General features: G+C 35.8%; 1 protein-coding gene and 1 pseudogene across 3 annotated transcripts; one reads left to right on the forward strand and one right to left on the reverse strand.

Moving 5' to 3' along the window:
* Positions 1-11,243: 11,243 nt before the first annotated feature.
* On the forward strand, positions 11,244-15,043 carry LOC113776330 (annotated as a pseudogene).
* LOC113776331 (zinc finger CCCH domain-containing protein 1-like) lies at positions 13,919-21,537 on the reverse strand. Of its 3 annotated transcripts, none has more exons than XR_003468995.1 (5): positions 21,268-21,537; positions 20,273-20,384; positions 18,741-19,570; positions 17,777-17,953; positions 13,919-14,030 (listed from the first exon to the last, which is right to left on the reverse strand). XR_003468995.1 is itself a non-coding variant. In XM_027321464.1 (4 exons), exons 2-4 carry the CDS (start codon positions 20,310-20,312, stop codon positions 17,849-17,851), a joined length of 975 nt encoding a protein of 324 aa, XP_027177265.1. In that variant the 5' UTR covers positions 20,313-20,384; positions 21,268-21,537; the 3' UTR covers positions 17,611-17,848. The 3 variants fall into 3 exon arrangements, 1 of the variants encoding a protein (XP_027177265.1); XR_003468994.1 differs by having other exon boundaries at positions 13,919-14,034; XM_027321464.1 differs by lacking the exon at positions 13,919-14,030 and having other exon boundaries at positions 17,611-17,953.
* Positions 21,538-21,936: the final 399 nt, after the last annotated feature.

The raw sequence follows: 21,936 nt of genomic DNA on the forward strand, positions 1-21,936 counted from the left end.
CTGAGGAGGCTTCATGATTGGTGGCCTAATTTTTTAATATAAGATAGTAATTCATTATCGTTGGAAGTTACGAAAACTCATGGATAATTGCGTTTGTGGGTTTCCCTTAAATTGCACTGTAGCCCATGAGGTTTGGAATATTTCACATTGAGAAACAAAGAATGTTACAATGAGAAATTTCGTTAATAGACAAGTTAAGAATTGGAGAAAAAAACATCATTTTGAACTAAATCTATCTTTTGTTTTTGTTTTTGATAATTAAACTAAGGGTGTGTTTCATAAAATTGAAGTCTGGAAATTGAAATATGAAATATGAAATCTGAAGTGCGAAATTATTAAGTTATTGAATTGTTAAGTACTAAATCTAATACATTTGAGTGTATATCATATTAAGTGATAAATAAATAATTTATCACTTATTTTTTAGAGAAAATTTTGTTTAGAAAATTCATCGTCACTTAATTAATTAATTCAAATGTTTAATTTTTGATTAACAAATGTATCTGAATCTGTTAAAATCTGCATTTATTAAATTTAAATGCTGAATTAGTTTATGAAATGGGTTTAAATCTATCTTATAATAAGAAATGTATATGGGAACAGTTTATGATGTTTCACCTAGATGTTCAAGTTCTTGACAACTTTAGAGAAGGCTTTTATTTTTGTTTATAGTAAGACAAGTTGGAGGTTTTTTTATTTTGGGTGTTCAATTTTAGCAAAAAAAGAAGGCTTGATGCTAGTTCGAAGGATGTTGACAAAACTGGTTACAGGAATAGGTTTAACTCCAAATTTCATTAAACAAAACCAATTGAAAAATGGTTACACTATAATTTTCCAATTCTTTTAAAGCAAAAAATTAGTTTATAAAAGACATCAAGTAGGAATGTACGCGAGCCGAGCTCCTCGCGAGCAGCTCGGTCAATGACTTGGTTTGAACTCAGTTTGACCAAGTTCGAGCCGAGTCTCGAGTAACTCGATTATACATTCGAGTCGAGTTCAAGTCAAGATTAGGCAACTCGTGGCTCAATAAGTAATATAATTTAAATAATATATATGTATTATAATTATAAAATGACCGTTATGGGTATAATTTATACTGAATCTACATGATACTCTTCTTTATAATAAAATTCCATAATGGCAGAAAAGTAATAACATAATTGTAAAAAGTACTGAAAAGAAAAAATGTTGGGAAAAAGCAAAGAAAAGGTGGAAAATTCATCAAAAAAATTGTGAAATGCTTCAGTCTCTTTTTCTCTATTCAAACCACTAAGACTAAAACTTCTAAACCCCCATCTCCGTCACTCTCAATCTCTCACTCATCACCGTTGCTCACCGTGTCTGTAAGCCTCTAACGCCATCGCTGCAGAGCTAGTTGACCTCTAGGGATGTTTAGCTAAAATCTAAAGAGCAAAGAAGGAATAGTGAGGTGCCATCGGAGCTGCTGTTTGGGCTGATCGCAGACCAACCACCAGAGCTCATTTGAGTTAGAAGTAAGCTTTTATTTGCCGACTTAACTACTAGAATTAATTGTTGCTTAGAAAATGTTTGTCAATTAAAGAAAAATTGGGAACTTGAAACAATATTACCAAAGGGTTGAAACCCTAATGCGCAAATTTCTGTGAAATTTGCTAAATGCTACTGTAAATGGTTGATTGTTAGTTGGTTTTGTGGAAGTTTTCTTGAGTTAATTTTATTTTTGTCAATGGCCGAAACCCTAACGAGATTGGTCACTGTGCATATGAATTTATCTTGATTAATGAGTAAATTTTATCCACAGAATTTTTTTTGTTTCTTTCTTGGATCATTTTAGTTTTTAATGTTAGGAAATTTAGGTAAATTGGCATTTGGCATGAGGTAGATATGCTGCAAAAACACGGGCTAATTGATCTTAAATTGTCCAAGTGATGAAATGTTTCTACCCAATACTTTCGGATGGCTTATGTTGTAGGTATATGTATACATTCCACAGATTATATATTGCTTGTTAGGGAATAGTTTTAAAGTTGTAGGAGTAATTGAAAATCTTGTATTCTTGTATGGCTAACCATTATCAACTCAGGATGTTTTATTAAAGTTGTAATAGTAATTGTAGTATAAAAATTGCAATCTTGTTGACACTTAAGAATTTGCCCAATTTGACACTTAAAGAACCTTTGACAGTTCTTTATAAGAACCTTTGACTTACTCCCTAGAAAGCTGTCAAGAAAATGTAAAGTGGCACTAGACATTTGATGAGTTGCTCAAGATTAGAAGGCAATGCCGAAGGAGTTGGTAAGTTAAATGCACTTGATTTTGGGTAGTTTTTGTGGTGATATGCTGGTACTAATGAATGTTTGTAGTGGCTGTATGGCTGACACAGGTGTGTATATATATTTACTTTTTGGGTAAATTGTAGGTACGGCAATTAGTCTTCTTGAGGTATCTTCTATCCCACAATTATCCGCTATAGATTTATCTACTCCATTCACGCTGGATACCCCTATCTTTATAAGTAATGATACAACACCAACAGCCGGAGTTCAAGCGATTGCTCCTAACTCAATAACCGGGTCTATGCCACCTGAAGAAGAAGAAGAACCAGCTGCCCAAATAGGAGGAGACACACGAGAGGTGATTGAAGCTAAAGATGAATTCCGCATCCTTAAAAGAAGGAAAACATCCGAGGCTTGGGATGATTTTGATGAAGTTGAGGAAAATAGATTGTATTACACTATTTGCAAGCATTGCAAGAAAAACTGTCAAGAGATAAGACAAAACAAACAAGTAGCATGTGGAGGCATCAAAACAGATGTTCAGCCCAAAAAGTAAGCATTAGAAAGGCAAACTAGCAAAACAAACTGAATTTCCAGCCAACTGATGAATCTTTTTCGACTTTGCCACTCCTAAGCGGAAAGTTTGACATGGAGAAAGTTAGAGACGTTGCTGCACATGGGGTGCTAATGCACAAGCATCTGTTCATCATATTAGAAGTAGAGGGCTTCAATCTTATGATGAAATGAGCGATCCGAGAGTGGAAGAGAATCTCTTGAGCAATAGCAAAAAATGATTGTATACAAGTATATGAGGTTGAAAAAATTAAGATGAGGAACAAGTTGAAAAATGTGAAAAAAGTGAGCATCACCACAATCGATCTTTGGAAGTCAAAAAATCGAAAGATCGAGCACATGGTCATCATCGAGCATTAGGTTGACTATAATTGGAAACTACAAAAGCGAGTCCTAAGTTTTGTGCGCATACCACCACCTCATTGAGATATCATCTTCAATTTTCAAAAGTGCAAAAGAGTGGGGCATTGAGTACAAGATTTACTCCATATCAATTGATAATGCCTTGAACAATGATGTTGCTGTTAGAATATTACCGGATGACATCTCCAGGTCCAAAAAGCTTCCTTGTGATGGAAAATTCTTCCATGTTTGATGCTGTGCACATATTTTTAACCTTGTGATTCAAGATGGCATTTCTGAGATTATGGACATCATCAAAGCCATTAGGGACTCTGTGGAATTTGTGAGTCGATTAGAGAGTTGAGCGTTGATGTTTGCTAAGATTACCCAACAACTCCAGATACAAGGAAAAATGTTGCTTTATGATTACAAGACAACATGGAATGCCACTTTCAAGATGTTGAATTATGCCATCAAATTTAAGGATGTTTTTCCCTGTTTCCAAGATAGAGAGCAAAGTTACAATTTTTGCCCATTTGCTGAGGATTGGGAAAAGGCAAAAAAGGTTTGTTTGGTCTTGGAAAAATTTTGGCAGTGCACACATATAATTTTTGGCTCAGATTATCCTACCAGCAATCTTTTCCTTCAAGAGTTGGTGAAGATAAAAAGAGTGTTGGATGCTCGAGTTAATGATGAAGACCCCTTCATTTAGGCCATGGCTCAAAATATGAAAGTTAAGTTTGACAAGTATTGGGGTGAATGTAATTTGATATTGGTTGTGGCAGCCATTTTAGATCCGAGACAGAAAATGAGGGTTGTAGACTTCACCTACCCTCAATTGTATTCACCTTCAGAGGCTGCTCATAACATTTCCACCATTCGTCAAGTAATCTCTGAGTTATATGATGAGTATGTTGCTTTAGCATCGAATCCAACTGGAGGGCCAATGGCTTCTGGCTCTCCACAAAGGCAAGCAACAAATGTGACCAAGAAGACTAGATGGGGTGACTTTGATCAATATTGTGATGAAGTCGAGACCAACGAACCCCATAAGTCAAAATTGGTTGATTATTTAGACAAGCCTCACCAAAAGACTGGAGAAGATCTCGATGAATTTGATTGTTTGGAGTGGTGAAAAATAAATCAAATCTCATACCCAGAACTTTCTTGAATGGCCTGCAATATCTTGGCCATTCCGATAACTACAGTTGCATCGAAGGCCACATTAAGTGTTGGGACTCGAATAATTGACACCTATTGAGTTGCATTTCACTCAGATATAGTTCAAGTGTTGATGTGTCCAGGAGATTGGTGTAATAATCTTCACGGGGTCAAAAAGAAGATGAAGGTCAACTTAATTGTTTTATTACGAAACTTCCATATTTGAGTTATTGACTATAAGTTACTTTATTTTTTTGGGAAATTGTGCAACTTTTTTGTGTTTTCCCCTTTCCTTTTTGTAGGAAGCCAAGACAATCAAAGAATTCGACTTGCCCAAGCTTTGAAGATTTATGCTGCTATTCATTTCTTCAACCTAGATTAGCTCATAATTTGGAGCTTGTTAATTTATAAGACATGTATTTATTATGTATTGTGAAGTATATTTATATTTTGAAGTTTCTGCCTTTCATTTACAGTTTGAATGACTATTAACAGGAATGTGTGAACAATTCCTCCAGTTTTCCGAGCCAAGAAGCTCGATTGATCAGATTACTTAAATCAAAGGCTCGATCTCAACTCGAGCCTTATCGAGTCGAGTCTCGAGCTTTTTAAGCATTTCCTTGAGTCAAGCTCGAGTCCAGATTTTCCGACTCGATCGAGTTCGGGCTCAAGTCGAGTATAGTAATATTATAGTACGAGTCAATCTCGAATATGACAGTACTCGAGCACATCCCTACATCCCTATACCAAGTAGATAATATCATAGCCTTTTCATACTTTGCATCTAGAAATTACAAAGGTATATCCACTAGGGACTTATGATGGCTTTCAAAACTTTCATTTAATTTAGAAATTTAGCTATTTTACATTTAATAGTAAACCAGGCCAAAAGAACTTTTCACATGAAGACCTGGATCTTCATTCGCTTTAGATTTTATAAAAGCTAGTTATTGTAAGTAAGGGCGGAGGCAAATGGAATTGAGGGTAGGCAATTTACCCTCCCCCTCAACTTTGAGAAAATTTTGTTTCAAGTATGGAACTTTTAAAAATTTTCAAGTTGTTCCTTTGTTTGCACCTCCTGAAATATTTGAAATTCTCATGCCTATCCACCTTGCACCACCAATATTTTTGAAATTATCATTCTTATCTATATTATATTATTATTTCCTCTAAAAAAATTTTTGATGTCTCTTTTTTATTTACATTGGCCTCCCTTAATGAATTAAAAATTCTTAATTCTTATACTTCACAAGAGTGTTGAATCTGATTAAGATTAGTTATTGATGTAAATTGAACAATGAGACTTTTGACGTTTTCAAATTAACACTACATTATAGTACAACTTTTAGATGTCAAAGTATAATTGACATAACGGAAAAAGATATGTTTAAGATAACCGCCTTTTGGTTGTAAATTGACCATGATTATATTTGATGTAATGTTGAAAATTGAACCCCCTAACCCTAGTGACTTAGCTTCGCCATGGATAAAAAATGATTATGGTGCATAATCAGAGTCAGCATGCAAAAAAACTAATTTTTGGTAAATTATAAAATTTAGTTTTCATTATTAAAAAAATCTATAATCTTAAAAAAAAATTGAGAACAAGCCCGAAGCAAGGTAATGTTGTTGTTATTGAATGAAGTTTTAGAAATACTTAATAGACAAGCTATTGGAGTATTAGTTATTACCATCCAAACTGAAAGATATAGAAACATCAAGGATCCTACAACCAACCTACTCAGGAAGTAGCAACTGGTCTTTTGGTAAAGGGAAACTAGCTAGAGGGGTAAAACCTAACCTCTATATCAGACAAATATAATTTTTTGTACTCCATAAACACAAGATTTTAATAGGCATTTGAACTTCAATATAAGGGGGTTTGTCAAAATACAATCCAATTTGAAAAAAGGTAATTTACTTCAAAAACTTGACTCTAGAAGATATATTGTTTGCTCATAAGTTCTGAGACCTAAATGAATATAGTCTCTCCACAAGCTAGTTGTATTACATAACCGAATTTACAGCTATATACATTTAATGCATGTTGAAGATTGAGATTCAGAGAGTACAACAACAATGGATAGCAGAAGCAATCAACGAAGGAAATTAGCATGTGGAACCCAAAATTTAATGCCGAGGATGATGGAGATAGAATTAGCAATCTACCAGAAAGTGTTCTGTGCCACATACTATCCCTTCTCCAAGCCAAGGATACCGTACGAACCTGTGTTCTAAGCAAAGCTTGGGAATACAAGTGGATTTGCCTGTACAATCTCAAGTTTGATGATAGTTTAAGCTATACAAATTAGCAACCTAAAAAGAAACTTTTTGCAAATTTTGTTGATAGAGCTCTAGCACATTGCACAATGTCTATGGTAAAAGAATATGAGCTCTTGTGCAAATTATCTTCCTACGATCCATCTCGTGTGAAATCATAGATCTCAGCTTTGTTATTGCATAATAATTTTGAGAGGCTTCATGTTTCGTATCGAGAACATGGCACGCGAAAGTTGGAACTTCCGTGCTATTTTCACACTTGTGATTCTTTAACAGAAGTGAGATTATGCTGTTTCAATCTCAAATTTCCTCCCATTGTTTGTTTGCCAAAGCTCAGAATCTTGCATCTTCGCAAAATTAGATTTCTTAATCACAATCTTTCATTTTCTTCGAGCCAGTTAGTGTTGTCCTTCCCAGTTCTTGAATCTTTTCACTTGGAAGATTATAAAGGGCTGGATAAAGAAAAGACATTGAAGATAGATGCTCATTTGCTTGCCAACTTCCTGATGTTATCTAACCATTGCAGCACACGAATTAGAACAAATGATGAGCTAAATCACTGTGAAATAGAGGTTAGTGTAGCCAAGTTGAAAAAGTTTAAATGTAGTGGTCTTCTAATTCACAAGTTTGTTTGGTCAGGTGCATCACCATCAGGGGCAGTTAATATCTCTATCAAGCATACAATTCAAGACAACATTCTTGTGTTGAGGAAATTCATTACGTTTCCAACCTTCAGATTGTTGCAAAAGCTTTCTGCTTCCGTTACAATTCTGGAACTCCCAGCCCATATAGTTGAGGTCAGTGAACAAACTTCCTCATTCTATTCTCGTTGGTAAACTAAACCAAGCCTAGAAGTATTTATTTATTTATTTATTAGTTTTATTGGAGTTAGGTTTTTAGTAGTTGTATGATTTAGAAATTTGTGTTTTATGTGGCAATTTCTTGTGCAAGTGGTTTCTTTTCCAACAAGTCAGGTAGGTTATAAATAGGGCATTAGTTTAGACTATTTTCTTAAGAGAGTTTAGAAGAATTTGTTAGGTTTTCTATTGTGGTGTGACTTTTTTCATTGTTTGAGATTTCAATAACATTGTGAGTTAAATATTTTCTTCTCTTCCACATATATTTTGAGTGTTTGTTTTATCCCTTCAATTTTGCAACCCTATATGCATTTATTATTATTAGAACTCTAAAATTGGGGTTCTACAATTGGCATCAGAGCCAGACTACGAGGTTAGTTCAAGGCGTTTCTGCTGTCAGAGAATTAGGGCAAAAAGTTGCCGAAAAGTATTCAATTAATTGAGTTTGACCACAAAGTTGGTTCTGAAGTGTGTAGTTGGTGAAGAATCCAACCATAAGATTGGTCCAAAATTTGTTAGATTGCTGCAGGTGAAGACAAAGATCAGAGAAGAATCTTGTGAGATTTATTGATTGCTGTGGGTTATCAGATTGAAGGATTTGATTGGTCAATCAACTAGGGAGGCTAGGAAAACCTGATAGAAGAGAGAGAAAAATTTATTCAGGTATATGAAATGTTAAATACTGGAATATTATACAGATCTGATTGATGGTGAAAAATTTTCATATTGACTCCCATAAGTACAAATAGACATACATATTTTGGTTGGGTTTTAATAGTGGAAAAATATCTCAAACAATGTAATTTGGATGATATTCTTTGTTGGGTTGATGCAAGTGAGTTGCCAAAATATGTTTTTAAGAAGAAGGCACGATTAATTTTTTCAAGTGATGCGTAAAATGATGGCAGAATGTATTTACAAAACTTTTGTTCATTGTACTAAAATACCTTGGAGATTTTGGAAGGATATTTACTATGTTTTTGCAGACGATTGAGAAGAATTATGCTTTCAAACCGAAGTCTAGTTGTTGGAGATGGTTTGTGAATTTTGAGAATGATAGATTTGTTGATAATATGGGTGATATTGAAAATTTTGAATCAGTTGATAGTTTTGATTTGCATATTTTGTTTGAAGAAATTGGGAGTGATGAATTTTTTGAAGAAAAAGAATGCAATAATCTGGTAGGAAGAAAAGAAGTCTGATTTGGTATGTGAAGAAAAAGAAATTATTATTGAAAAAATCATTGGTTTGAATTTCCTCAAGATGATAGAAAGATATTTGATTTGATAGTTATGGATTTCATTGGAATTCAAAAAATTTTTGCTCCAAAAGAGTTGATTGACAATATGAACTTTTTGGATATTTTGAATTATTTGGTGATGATAATTTTGGTAACAGAGCAATCTATGATTTTGTATTTTTAGGCACTTACATTGGTGGTAAATATGGTGATTTTGGTGATGAATGGACTTGTATGAATAAGTACTTTGATCGAGGAGAAATTGTTGAAAAATTATTTGTAAAATACAAAATGCGCCCAAAAACACGTGTAAAGATGAAGTTAATAACCAGCAACAAGATGAAGTTGCATGTCAGTTATACAGCAACAGAAATTTGCATAGAAATTGTTGCTTGAGATGGTGTTGGACATGCCTCAATGGAGAGTTTGGTTTAAGGGAGGCAATGTTGGCAAACTAAACCAAGTCTAGAAGTATTTATTTATTAGTTTTATTGGAGTTAGGTTTTTAGTAGTTGCATGATTTAGGAATTTGTGTTTTATTTGGCAATTTCTTATGCAAGTGGTTTCTTTTTCAACAAGTCTGGTAGGTTATAAATAGGGCATTAGTTTAGACTATTTTCTTAAGAGAGTCTAGAAGAATTTATTAGGTTTTCTATTGTGGTGTGACTTTCTTCATTGTTTGAGATTTTAATAATATTGTGAGTTAATTATTTTCTTCTCCCCCACATATATTTTGAGTGTTTATTTTATCCCTTCAATTTTGTAACCCTGCATGCATTTATTATTATTAGAACCCTAAAATTGGGGTTCTACAATACTCATGAAAAGTTTGTCAGTCAAACTAAGTGTGATTGGTTATTTGGCTTAATTCTGTTAATTAAGGTAAATTTTTTCTCCAGTTGAAGTTATTTGTCCTGAAACACATTTTTTTATGTTAACTTCTCTTTCTTGGCAGTTTGAGTGAATTGATACTAGATGCTAATTTTTTAGGATTAATCTTGTACATATTGATAGTGTATACACTATAAGGTATGGATGCACACTATATATGCAAGGATTGAAGTTGAAATTCAAACCAAAATTAGGTAGCATGCATCATACCCTCTAGTGTATTATGCATTGTCAATATATGCAAGATTAATCTAGTTACTCAATGTGGATTGTGCCGTCAAATTAGTCTCAATTATATGTAACTAAGCAAATTTAGTTCAATGGCTATGGCATTTATTTGCTAACTAGACCAAGCGGTATGTTGTAGAAGTTTAGGGACTGATGGTCACAAATAGTATAGTAAACTACCAGTTGTTAACATCCTAATTATACTTTGAGGCTGCAAAGAAGAATCAACCTATCTTTTACCTAATTGGTTGGGTGTATTTGAGGCCTCACATTACAAGATTCCACAGAGATTGAAGGCGGCTGCTAAATTTGCAGCCTGAAAGATTATTGATTAGACTTTTAATTTCTTACCAATGATGAGTTTTGAACTGATTCTTGAATGATTTCCTCCCTATCCTAAAGGGACTTGCATACGCAGAACCCACATTTGCTCTTCCAGTCTTCAATAAGCTGCTCGTCCTTAAAGTATCTGGAGAGTATTTCAATGACAACATTAACGTAGCCCTAATGGGCTTAGCAAAGATGGCACCAACAAGGTAAATGAAGAAACAACAAAATTTTGGAAGCTTTATCTGCATTTTTCCATTTAGTTATGTAGTGTTTGAAAACTGCTGTTTTTATACAAATTGGAATTCCTTATTTTTTTTTTCCTCTTTTTGTTACAGTCTAGGAGATCGGCTAGCAACAATCAAGCAACTGAATCCTTGCCTACACATGCTTTACCATGTTTGAGACAAGTGACATTTGGAAGATTTAGCTGGGATGATCTAGCATTAGTGAAATGTCTGCTGAAAAGTGCATTGGTTCTTCAAGAGTTGGCAGTTGTTACAAAGCATTTGGGAGATGCAAAGTCTGAGATTGAAAATCAGCTGTCCATGTTGATGTTTCACAAAGTTTCCAGTAATTTATCTATCAAGCTTGTTTCAAAATATTGATAAATTGAAATTGGATGTTTATTCAAAAGAGAGCACAATTTCAGGTCATTTTATAAAAAGCGTTTGTACAAATGCTTATTGAAATGAAAATCCCAATTAGCATCAAAATGTATACTCATAAAAATTAGCGCAAGTTCTCCTTGTAGTAAAGGACTTCATCTTCAACCCTTTTTATGAACCGAATCTAAGCTCATGTGCCTAATTTACAAAATACTTGCAACCCTTTATGTCAGTCCACCAAAATTCAATCCTCTTTGACAATAATTGCAGGGATTTATGCAGGAGAGCCAAAAACACTCACAAGGAGTAATCCCTAAAAATTAAGAATCTACTGGAGGCCTAATCTAGATTAAGTGCTCTCTGGCAGACCAATTGAGTCTAAATTATTAAATATAACTTCAACCATGAGGCACACAGAAGATCTCTAGTGATTAAGATTCTAATAAGAAGTTTAATTGTAACATGTTGGTGATAAATGATGATAACCAGACACGAACATATTTGCATGGTAGCTGATGTTATTTTGAAACTTTCCAAAACGGATTGTGGTTATAAAATGGCATCATCTTGATTCCGTCTCGTTGGAAACAAGGTGCCTGTTGTCGATTATTGCACCTTCAAGGTTCTTGCTTCACGTACGTTGGTTTCCAAGAAATTGTAATACAATCAAGATGCTGATGAGTAAGAAGGCAAATTATGCTGCTCGATTCTGAACTTATTTAGGTTTCCACGGCTGCAGAGAAGGTGGCATTGATGTCATGGCATGCGCTTTGCTGCCTACAACCAGCATACCGGTTACTTCAACGAAAAAGCAAGGCAGCCTTTCCCGGGTGTGCTCGAGCAAAGATTTCTTTGCTAGAAGAAGATTAAGAAGATCATATTCCAACAATCACCTCTGTTACTCGGTCAATCCTCGATCATTCTTATTTGATCTGTTAACTGGCAAAAATTTCCATGGAAGAGAACATGGTGGAAAGAGACCAAGGCAGTGAGATCAACGTTAAAGAGGAGCTGAAAAGTGCAAACTGGGTTGAAAGCATAACCAAACTTGTGCGCCGGTGGAAACAGAAGCAACTAAAGAATGATGAATATGGCAAACAAGACAATGATGATGGTGATGAAGATGGAGCTGGGGACTTATGTAAAGCAGAATACGATGATGATGCAGCTGATGGCAGTGCGAAGAAAAATGCTGGATCCTTCTTGAGGTTGTTGAGTCCTGTGCCCTGGTCAGACACCAAGCTTTTCTCTAAGTTGGCTTTCCTGTGCAACATGGCTTGTGTGATCCCAGAGATTAAAGTACGTTTATCAAATACTTGATACACTTCCTACTACGATGAGAACTCTCCTTGACGGAACCAAGAAACATAGTTTATGTGGGATGCACCAACAAAATCCCTGTATCGTCTGAATAAAGGAGGAGAATGATTCACCTGTATACTCTCCATTTTGGTCCACTATTCCAAGGTTATACATTCACCACGTTCACTTCAAGAGCTACATCTTGGACATTATTTCAGATCAATTGACGACGTGAACCAAATTATGAGCAGGCTGAGGATGTAAGGAGATACAATGGCTTAAAATTTGTAACTTCTTCTCTAGCAAAGAAGGCAAATGCATCAGCTGTGAAAACCAAACTTGATCAGAATTCCAGTCTTGAACCTCTGGCGGCATCATCAATGTGTAGAATCAGGTACCCAGAAAAAGGAGAATTCTAGGCATAAGCGCTTACATCACTCATCAGTTGCATATGAGCTTGTTGCTTCTGCTGCATCTAATGTCCAAGCTCTTGTCAAAGACTATCAATTGGTTCTGGATCCCAGCTGCAGATCAATAATGCAGTTCTACATGCCAAAGGAAAACACCAAGAAGATGTAGTGGGAACTCCACGAGTACACAAATCAGATACAGCTGCATATCTAGCATCATCAGCAGTGATTGCAGCAGATGCAAAGCAAAATTGTGAGGCAGCAATGGATCTTGAATCACATCATTCCTCAGCTTCTGAATGGTTTGTTTGTGATGACTCAAAGATATATACACGCTGCTTTGTTATCCATGTAACAATTCAAGCAATCCGATATTACATCGTCACAGTCCCAAGATAGATATGTTATCAAGAAACTACAATATCATACTGACCAATTAGTTATCTGTGTCAAGAGGAAGCTCAATAGCTTCAACTGCTCAGTTAGAGAGGATTCTGCATATTTTTACACACTTCTTGTGAACCGCAAAGTTCAGACTCCTTTTCGTCATGGCAGGCAAATCTCTTCTTTGAACCCACTATGTTTGTTATATATATCCTAAACCTATACAGATGTTATCTGGGAAGAAGTGTGACTATTTTCCATCAAGGGTATTGAAACTTCTCAGTCTAACTTCCTGTTACAGGGAACAGATGTGTTGGTTCACAGGGGAATCTATGAAGAGTCAATGGGGTTGTATGAGCAACTCATGCCAAAAATTATCCAGCATCTAGAAAGAATTGGTAATCAAACCAAGCTTCAACTTACAGGCCATTCTCTTGGAGGTAGCCTTTCCCTTCTAGTCAGTCTGATGCCACTAACAAGGAAAGTTGTTAAACCCTCTGCTCTTCTACCAGTTGTCACTTTTGGATCACCTTTTTTATTCTGTGGTGACCAAAAGGTCCTTGACCAACTCTGCTTGGAGGAAAATAATGTTCATTGTGTGGTGATGCATAAAGACATTATTCCAAGAGCATTCTCTTGCAACTATCCAAAGCATGTGGTACAAGTCCTTAAGTGCTTCAATACTACCTTTTGTTCAAATCCTCTTCTAAATAAAAATGTATCCCTCTCATAATCAAGAAAGGAGACTGTTAACACTTCTTATTCCTAAAGAAACCTTAAAGGAAGTACTACATTTAGACGTAAATAAAGATTTCACTACCAGATTTAAAAAGCAAAGGATTAAATTATGTAGAAGTAATGTAGTACAAATATGACTAACACACCCAATGTCTTCAATCCTGACCTTTTTATTCCATCCCCCTGTACTGACAATATTTTTCTTCCTTGGGGCGCAGAAGCAGCTGTACTCTTCCATGGGTAAAATATTTATCCTCCAACAAGATGAGAGGTCATCCCCTGCGCATCCTTCCTTCCCCCCAGGCAGTGCTCTATATGAATTGGAAAACGCCCATGGTGCCACTACAGCAGGCGCTCATATCCGGTGGAAACCCTTAGTGACCCTACAGCATATGGTTCTGAAGGTTCGATTTTTAGGGACCAGGATCTAGCAACTATCTGAAGGCAGTGAATAAGATTGTTAGACAACACACAACGCAAAATATAAGGAAAGCAAAAGAGAAAATCAATCTATTGTGGCCCCTCTTAACTTCAGAATCTCCCCATGCATGAAGCGATGACCAACTTTTTGGAAGAGATATTAGCACTAAAGGATATAATGACTGGTATCTAAGTGTTTTGACGACCTGATGTTGTAAACAGATGTTCACAAGAGCTTGAATTGGAACTCATAATTGTGCATATTACGAATTATCTTGTATATGCACAAAGTTAGTATCACTAACACCCTTTATCCCATGTTAATACCAGTTAAAGAGATGTTACTTCATAGTACACCTGCACCAAGAGTTTATACCCCCGTGGCTTTCCTCATTAGTGACCAAAGCTACAAAGAAAGTGCAAAAAATCAAGATTTTTTAACTTACATAGAAGTATAAGGTTTTCTTAAAAGATCAAGGGAGCCAAAATTACCATATCCCTTGCAAACTATGTGATTTTCTTGTCAACCAAGCTAAAGATGCATAAAATCCCATCCCAATTCAAGAAATGCTATCACAAAACTCAATTATCCAACCAAAGAGAGTATTTCACATGAAAAATGCATAATTAACCATGATACAACTAGAACAGAACTAAATTCAATCCTTGCAAACTCAAACTACAAAAGAAAGATATAAAAAGGAAGCACAAGACTGAAGTTAAACAATCAAGAAACCAAACTGAGCATCAGAAGCAAAAATCTTTTCTTTTCCAGCAAATGCTAAAAAGCACCTTCAACGTCAAAAATTTTATTTAAGGATAGCATCTTGTGAGAGAATAATGCAATCCCTTTACAAGTAAAAGCCAAAACATGAAACATTTTATTTTACTGGGAAGTACGTGACTGCGAGTGTAATATGAATTAAGAGAAAAAAAGAAAAAGCCAAAATAGGGATTACAATATGGACAGGGGCTCTAATATGTTGTATGCGTAACAAAAGAGGAAGAGCGCTGATGCTCTGTGGGTGCTGTGTATGTAATATCTTTGGTTTATGAGAAGTTGAGAGCCATTTATTGGGTTTTTTCAGTGAAGTTGTGTGTGTGTGTGTGTGTGAGAGAGAGAGAGAGAGAGAGAGAGAGATTGGAAGGTCAGAAATGCAGAGTCTTAACCTGTAAGTGGCTCAAAGGAAGGCCTTTATCTACTAATAGCAATATTAGTGTTAGGCAATGAAATTGGGAAAAATCCATTTTTCATCCTCAAACTTTGTGACTAAGACACATTTGGTCCCCAAACTTTTTGACCAGACACATTGAGTACATGTATTAACTATTTTTTGCCACATTTAATCAAAAAACGGGAAAATTTTCAATTTGGACGGTGAAACCCACGTGGCCGTTAACTTATGCATCGGGAATCAATGCAAGTCAGACTAAAGTCCACACATTCTCTCTCTAATGCAAGTCGACACAAAATGTTGACTAAAAGTACACTCAAAGTCTAAGGGTGGAGCTCCTAAATGATGAGTTCTGAGGTCTGCAGTTTTTTTTTTTTTTTACAATGAGCTCTTCACAGGGTAATTCTTACATCTTTTTGTTTATTGATCTCATGTAGCTCTCTTTTTGGTAGTTCTTGTGATCACTATATTTATTGTTTCTAAAGGTTCATGTTCATGGACTGATATCCCTCAAAAATTACGTTTCAAGTTGATTATGAGACAAAGTTTTGGAATGAACAAGTAAAAAAAACAAAGAAAACAAAAACTCATTCTTTTCCTACACCATTAAGTAGAAAAAGCACTGAGGAGATAACACAATCTTCATATCACACAATCTCATATATGAAGATGCACAACAACCATTTCACGCAATTAATAATAGGAAAAGCATGAAATAAAGAATATATACTAAACATATGGGATTGCAGATTTTATTACAACTTCAGTCAAAGTTCTGCCCCATGAAAGCATGCTATTTCTACGTTTACAAAGCATGCCCCATGAAACATATGATAGTGCAGATTTTAGGAAAGGCATGCCCCATGAAAGCATCCTATTTCTACATTTACAAATTCAGTCAAAGTTCTGCCCCATGAAAGGAACGAACCACAGTCATCACCCCCAGATTCGGTAACTCATTCCAAGCTTAGTACCAATTTTCCTTCTCTTGCATGTCCCCTATTTTTCCCAGCAACAGAGATCATAAGTAGCATGGCCAACATCAAGATAATACAAATCATAATTTTTTCCCTTCTTCGGCCTTTTTCAATTGTTTCCTCCATCTTATTTATCCTTCTCAGCAAACCTGGTATTATGCTCCTTCCTCTTGCACAGATTGGTTCATCAAGCCATTCAAAATATTTGCACCTATCTGGCCTCTGCAAATACAACATATTGTTACAGTAAGGGCATTTCTACACTTTCAACAGAGCAAAGAAACACACGCACACAGGATAAGGGCATTTCTAGACTTTACATACAAAAAATTAGACTACGCTTACCGGCCATCTTGGACAACCGTAGAATCTTCTTCCAGGATTATCATCCCGCCAAGAAGTTGCCAATTTGGGTTTTAATCCACACCCACACACACGGGTACTGCTATTTGACGAAATCGACGATTCTGAGCTTCGTGACCTCATTTTGCTGACAAGTACGAATTGAAGATGAAAAGGAGTTGCTTGATATGGTGGATCACTCCATTCTACTGGATTAGAAAAGCTTCGTTGAATCACTCCCCTACCTCTGCTAATCTCACGCAGCTTTTCACTCCACAAGCTTGGTGGGAAAGAGATAAACTTGGAGAGGAAAAGGAGCTCCACCCTTAGACTTTGAGTGTACTTTTAGTCAACATTTTGTGTCGACTTGCATTAGAGAGAGAATGTGTGGACTTTAGTTTGACTTGCATTGATTCCCGATGCATAAGTTAACGGCCACGTGGGTTTCACCGTCCAAATTGAAAATTTTCCCGTTTTTTGACTAAATGTGGCAAAAAATAGTTAATACATGTACTCAATGTGTCTGGTCAAAAAGTTTGGGGACCAAATGTGTCTTAGTCACAAAGTTTGAGGATGAAAAATGGATTTTTCCCCAATGAAATTCAATTCAATCGAGGGACACAAGACTCCACTGACTGTCCAACCACCTTGCCCACTCCTTGCCCACTCCTTGCCCTTTCCACTTTTGTAGTTGACATTATTCTTTTGTAAAGAATCTTATGTCTGTTCCCAATGCAAGGTTTCATGCGTGTTGGTATTTGCCTAGATTATTGTTTCCCCCCTTTTTCAGTACTCAGATGGAAAGGTAGGTCTTAGGTACCTATACACTCCTTAGCAGAGAAAATTGTGCCCATGTAACAATACTGTTAATGTGTCTGTAACAATACTGTTAATGTGTCTATATCTTCTACAGCCAACCTTCGGATGCTATCCACCCTGTACTAACAAAAATTCTTTTTTTGGGTGTAAAAACTGCTATACTAGCCCAAGGTGAATGGTCATCGTCTTACAAATGATTAGCATCACCTGTGGATCACAAATGAAAACGCACACAACCAAGCTGAATGGTGATCGTCTTGCAAAAGCATCAGCATCACATTCACATTCAAGTCAATGGTATTCGTCTTATAATATATAATATATACACATTACTCAGCATAAATGTTGTAGAGTTTTGTAAAATAGCATGTACCAGAAGCAATGCCCTTACCATAAAAGATGTGTAAATTGGCCAAAGTTGTACTATCTGATCAAAAAAGAACTTACACTAGAACAGAAAAATAATCATAGCATATATAGGATTAGATCATGATGCACAAGGCAAATGGCTCAGACACATCATTTCCCTTCAGCTGACATTCTCTTGCGTATCTCAAATGCTGTGTTGAATATCCCATTGGTTGGCTGGTTGCACACGAAGCACTTCTTGTTTCTTGCATGATGCTGTCAGCCATAAGGATTGTAATCAATAACATATTCAAAGTTAATCAAAGTAACTCTTCACATATTGTGTTCATGAAAAGAAAAAGCAGGGATGCAAAGTCTTTATACTATGGTAGCCAAATGTAACACATATCTCAGCTAACTCTCAAGCCAAAGGGAAGATACTGCAGAATGACAAGAAGTTGGAAGAACAAAATTAAAAGGTGGATTTTCACATATGAAGAAATTATGAATACATTTAAGCTCCAAAGCATGATAAGTAACACAAATGCTAACAATAATGATATGTAAAATATTTTCCAATAAATGAGAATTTTGCTTCATACTCAACATTTTCATATATCAAATAGAAGGGAGATGGGGGCGAGAAAATAGAAGAATTACAATGACAACTTGGAACTTAATCTCTTTTCCCAATTTGAAGTAAATAAATTTTCTCCCATCAACACTACTGATGTCATCCTATTTTAAATGAAGAAAGATATCTCCATCTGATTGATGATAAACATTAAGCCCAAAAATGAAACTGCCATAACAATCATGATCTTAATAAGAGTTTCAAAGTTCTCCCACAATCTTAAAACACGTCTAAACACTTTCCAAGCCAAAAGTTGGGGATATTAGAAAAAGAAAATCAAACAAGACAATCATTTCTAATCTCCAAGTTGATTTGAACTTTAAGGCAACATAATCATTTCAAATTGTGTCAACCAGGCATATAAGTTCTGTGCAAAAAATTCAAGTAATCTGGCCCAGATGAAAGAAATAAATTAATAACCAGTATTACCTTTAATGCACAATGCTCGCAGAAGTAGTGCTTGCACTTGGTCACCACAGGATCCACAAAAGGTTGCCTACAAATGAAACAAGCAAAGGGCAAGGCATCATCTTCATCTTCATCACTCTTCTCAGCAGTATCCTCATCCGCATTATCAACTCCCAAAGCCAAATTCCTTTTCCTGATCTTCTCTGCTTCATCCCACTCCTTCTCTAGTTGCCATCCTGATTTATAATCACCGCGGTCATGCATAAACTTGCATGCATCCCCATATCCACAATAACCTGTCTCTTTATAATCCTTGCAGATATCTGGCTGATAGTCAAACCTTGCTGATACTCTAATGTGGGCAGATGCTCGAAGAGGTCCATGTGAACCACCAGCTTTCTCACCAGAGACAGTATGCTCTCTTCGAAACCCAGCTTTGTAATCTGTGTATCCATGCATTCCTTTATATACTTTTTCATCACTAGTACCTTTTCCTTGCAATGCCTCCTCTGCTTGCTTGAGAACTCTCTCCCTGATTGCCCGAGCATCTCTTGAGAACTCGGTCTCAGTTTCTAATGTTGCTGTTGCTCTACTATCATTATGAACCTGAATCTCCTTAGAAGATTCAAAATGAAAAAATGGGGTTTTTGAGTCTGCATTAGTTTCTGCCTCGATAGAACGCTTGGAGGATCCAGTAGAGAAGTGCAATTTGTTGTCAGCTGCTGCTGGCTTCTTCTTATTAAAAACCACGGAGCTTTCATCCTTTGAATCTTCATCAGCATTATCTTCGTCAACAGCAGGGCGTTTTCTAATATTTTTACCTTTGGATGGCTTTTTAAAGAAATTACAAACTGCAAACACATAAAAAATAACTCAGTTTAATGTCATGGCAGAGAAACCAATAGTAGAACCATCCAAGAAAGCAAAAACAATTTCTTTTAAAAGATAAAAAGAAAAGGACATGAGGAAAAAATTAGAAACAAAAGAGGCAGCATTACTGCTAATACCTGGATGACCACCGATCAGTATTGTAGGTAAAAATCGTTTCAATAGACCAAATCATAACTAAATAACAAGCCATCAGCATTTGGCTTTCAGAGAACTTCTTTGTTGGACAACAAGGTCAAAAGGATGAACTGGTAAAGGGGAAAGGTAAGGGGAATGTGAGAGTTAACAACTGGTTTGAACGACGACTTATTTACTCCTACTTTTAGAATTCATTATTCTCATTTTTCAAAAAGTATTTAAAGAAAAGAGAAAAAGAAGAAAATGAGAATCCCACAACAATCACAAAGCTGCAAAAAATGCATTTTTAGCCTACAACTCTAATCAGCAGTAACTTTCTTTGAAGCTCAACACCCTATATACTGAACATCTTTTACTATCTTTATGTTACTCCCTATAATCCAAACACTAGAAATTAGGGACATGAGAGAAAGCAAGTAAAGTATAAGAAACACAAATTCCCAACATTAAAATAGAAACAGAAAACAGAACTACTAGTTACAATTTAGATGGGCAAAAGAAAAGAAAAAAGGAAAGGAAAACCGAACCTTCTTGTTTTTGTTGTGGAGCTTCGCCGGAGTCTGCCATTTTACACTTGACCCGAACAGTGTGAGCTGGATAGCCCAGAACACGGATACCAAATCCCGCGCTGATTCAGGCCTAGAATAAAAGAACATAGCATTGTGAAATAAAAAACTAATCTTTAATATTATGAAAAAATAACATATATGATTGAAGGACTTCAACCTCTAGTTGCACATTCAGGTGACAACAACGAAGTCAGCAATATACACTCTGAACCATAATCTGTGTTTCATGACAAAGTTGATTGATTCCACAAACTTACAATCTACTATGGGAAATCATGAGAAGTTCACTTTCTCTTTTAGCTATCTTCCTTTATAGCCAAAGATAAAATCAACAAGAATAACAAAATAACAAACTTACTAACAACGCTTAACTCATTCAACTGATTTCACCAATCCGCACAAAAGCTCTTCACATCTGGCTTAATCTACCATCAGAAAACCAAGACAAAATCTGCCAGTAGCCCACTTGTGCCCCTAACTAGAAGTGCTAAAAGACACTAACCTAAACACAAATGAAAAGTTCTTCTTCTCATATATTTCGCACCTCTTAATCAGACACACAAAGCCCTTCATCCCATATTGGGAATATGCGGTTAACACTATTTATTGCCTGATAATACTACAGGATGTGGGCTATTGATACATAGTCATTAATACTGACACAATGATTCGGGGTATAAACGGGCCAAATCAAGCAAAACACTCTAGATTCAAGCTTGTTTGTCTATTTTAACAAACTTGAAATTGTAATTGGGTTCAAACTTAGCTTGTTTAAAAATCAAGCCAAACTTGAAAATCTTTTATAGAGCCGAGCTCAAGTGGCTTGAACACTTTTTATCAAGAAATTAGAACAATATTAAGCAATACCAAAACAACAAGGCTTAAATCCAAAATTTCTCTCCTAAGAACAGCAGTTTCTCATCTAAACTGAAGCCAGAATCAGAAGCACTTACCGTTATTGTTGAATATGCCTGGTGTGCTAAAAAGTTAGAGGGATGGGCCTTGTCTCCTCCTCCGCAGCCGCAGCCGCCGCCGCCGCCGTCGACACCCACCAAAATCAAAGCTTGTATCTCCTCAGCCAATTTGCAAGAAAACCCAGAAAACTACTGCCTTGAACCTCTCTGAATTGCAGTTTTTTTTTTGTTTGGGTTTTTCGAGCGGAGTCAGCGAAGAAAGGTGCTGAACGTTGAGGAGGAGAATTTTGGCGAAGAAAGAGGAGGAGAAGCAGGGATCAATTTTGGAGACTAAATGCCGCGAAATAGCCCTTGGGGGTTTTGAGATTTCGATTTTAGACCACAGTAAAATTAAGAATTACATGGAGGTTTCTAAAATATGATTTAGTTCACAAAAAAGTATGAAGATGTCGGTTGAGCCCTTAAAAGTTTAGCAAAGTGGTTAATTAAGGTAGGATCGGATTCAGATTAAAACCAGACCAGGGTAACTAATACATTGTCATGTGTGGAGACTTCGAATTTAATAAGTTAATTTGGACGAGCGATTATTTAAAGTTTTTTTTTATTAATATTTTTTTGTAATATGATGAATGTGAGATGATTAAAAAAATAAAAAGATTCTTCATGAAAAAAATGATGGAATTTCACGATTTTGCATTTTAAAATTTT

Source organism: Coffea eugenioides, chromosome 6 (assembly GCF_003713205.1).
Source record: "Coffea eugenioides isolate CCC68of chromosome 6, Ceug_1.0, whole genome shotgun sequence".
NCBI lineage: Eukaryota > Viridiplantae > Streptophyta > Magnoliopsida > Gentianales > Rubiaceae > Coffea > Coffea eugenioides.

Bases quoted from the DNA above. Each gene is read 5' to 3' on its own strand.
- LOC113776331 (XM_027321464.1), bottom strand. From the start codon at position 20,312: ATGGCAGACTCCGGCGAAGCTCCACAACAAAAACAAGAAG. The intron at 19,571-20,272 runs GTTCGGTTTTCC...ATGTGTTTGCAG, and splicing joins TCCACAACAAAAACAAGAAG to TTTGTAATTTCTTTAAAAAG. The intron at 17,954-18,740 runs GTAATACTGGTT...TATGGCTGACAG, and splicing joins GCGAGCATTGTGCATTAAAG to CATCATGCAAGAAACAAGAA.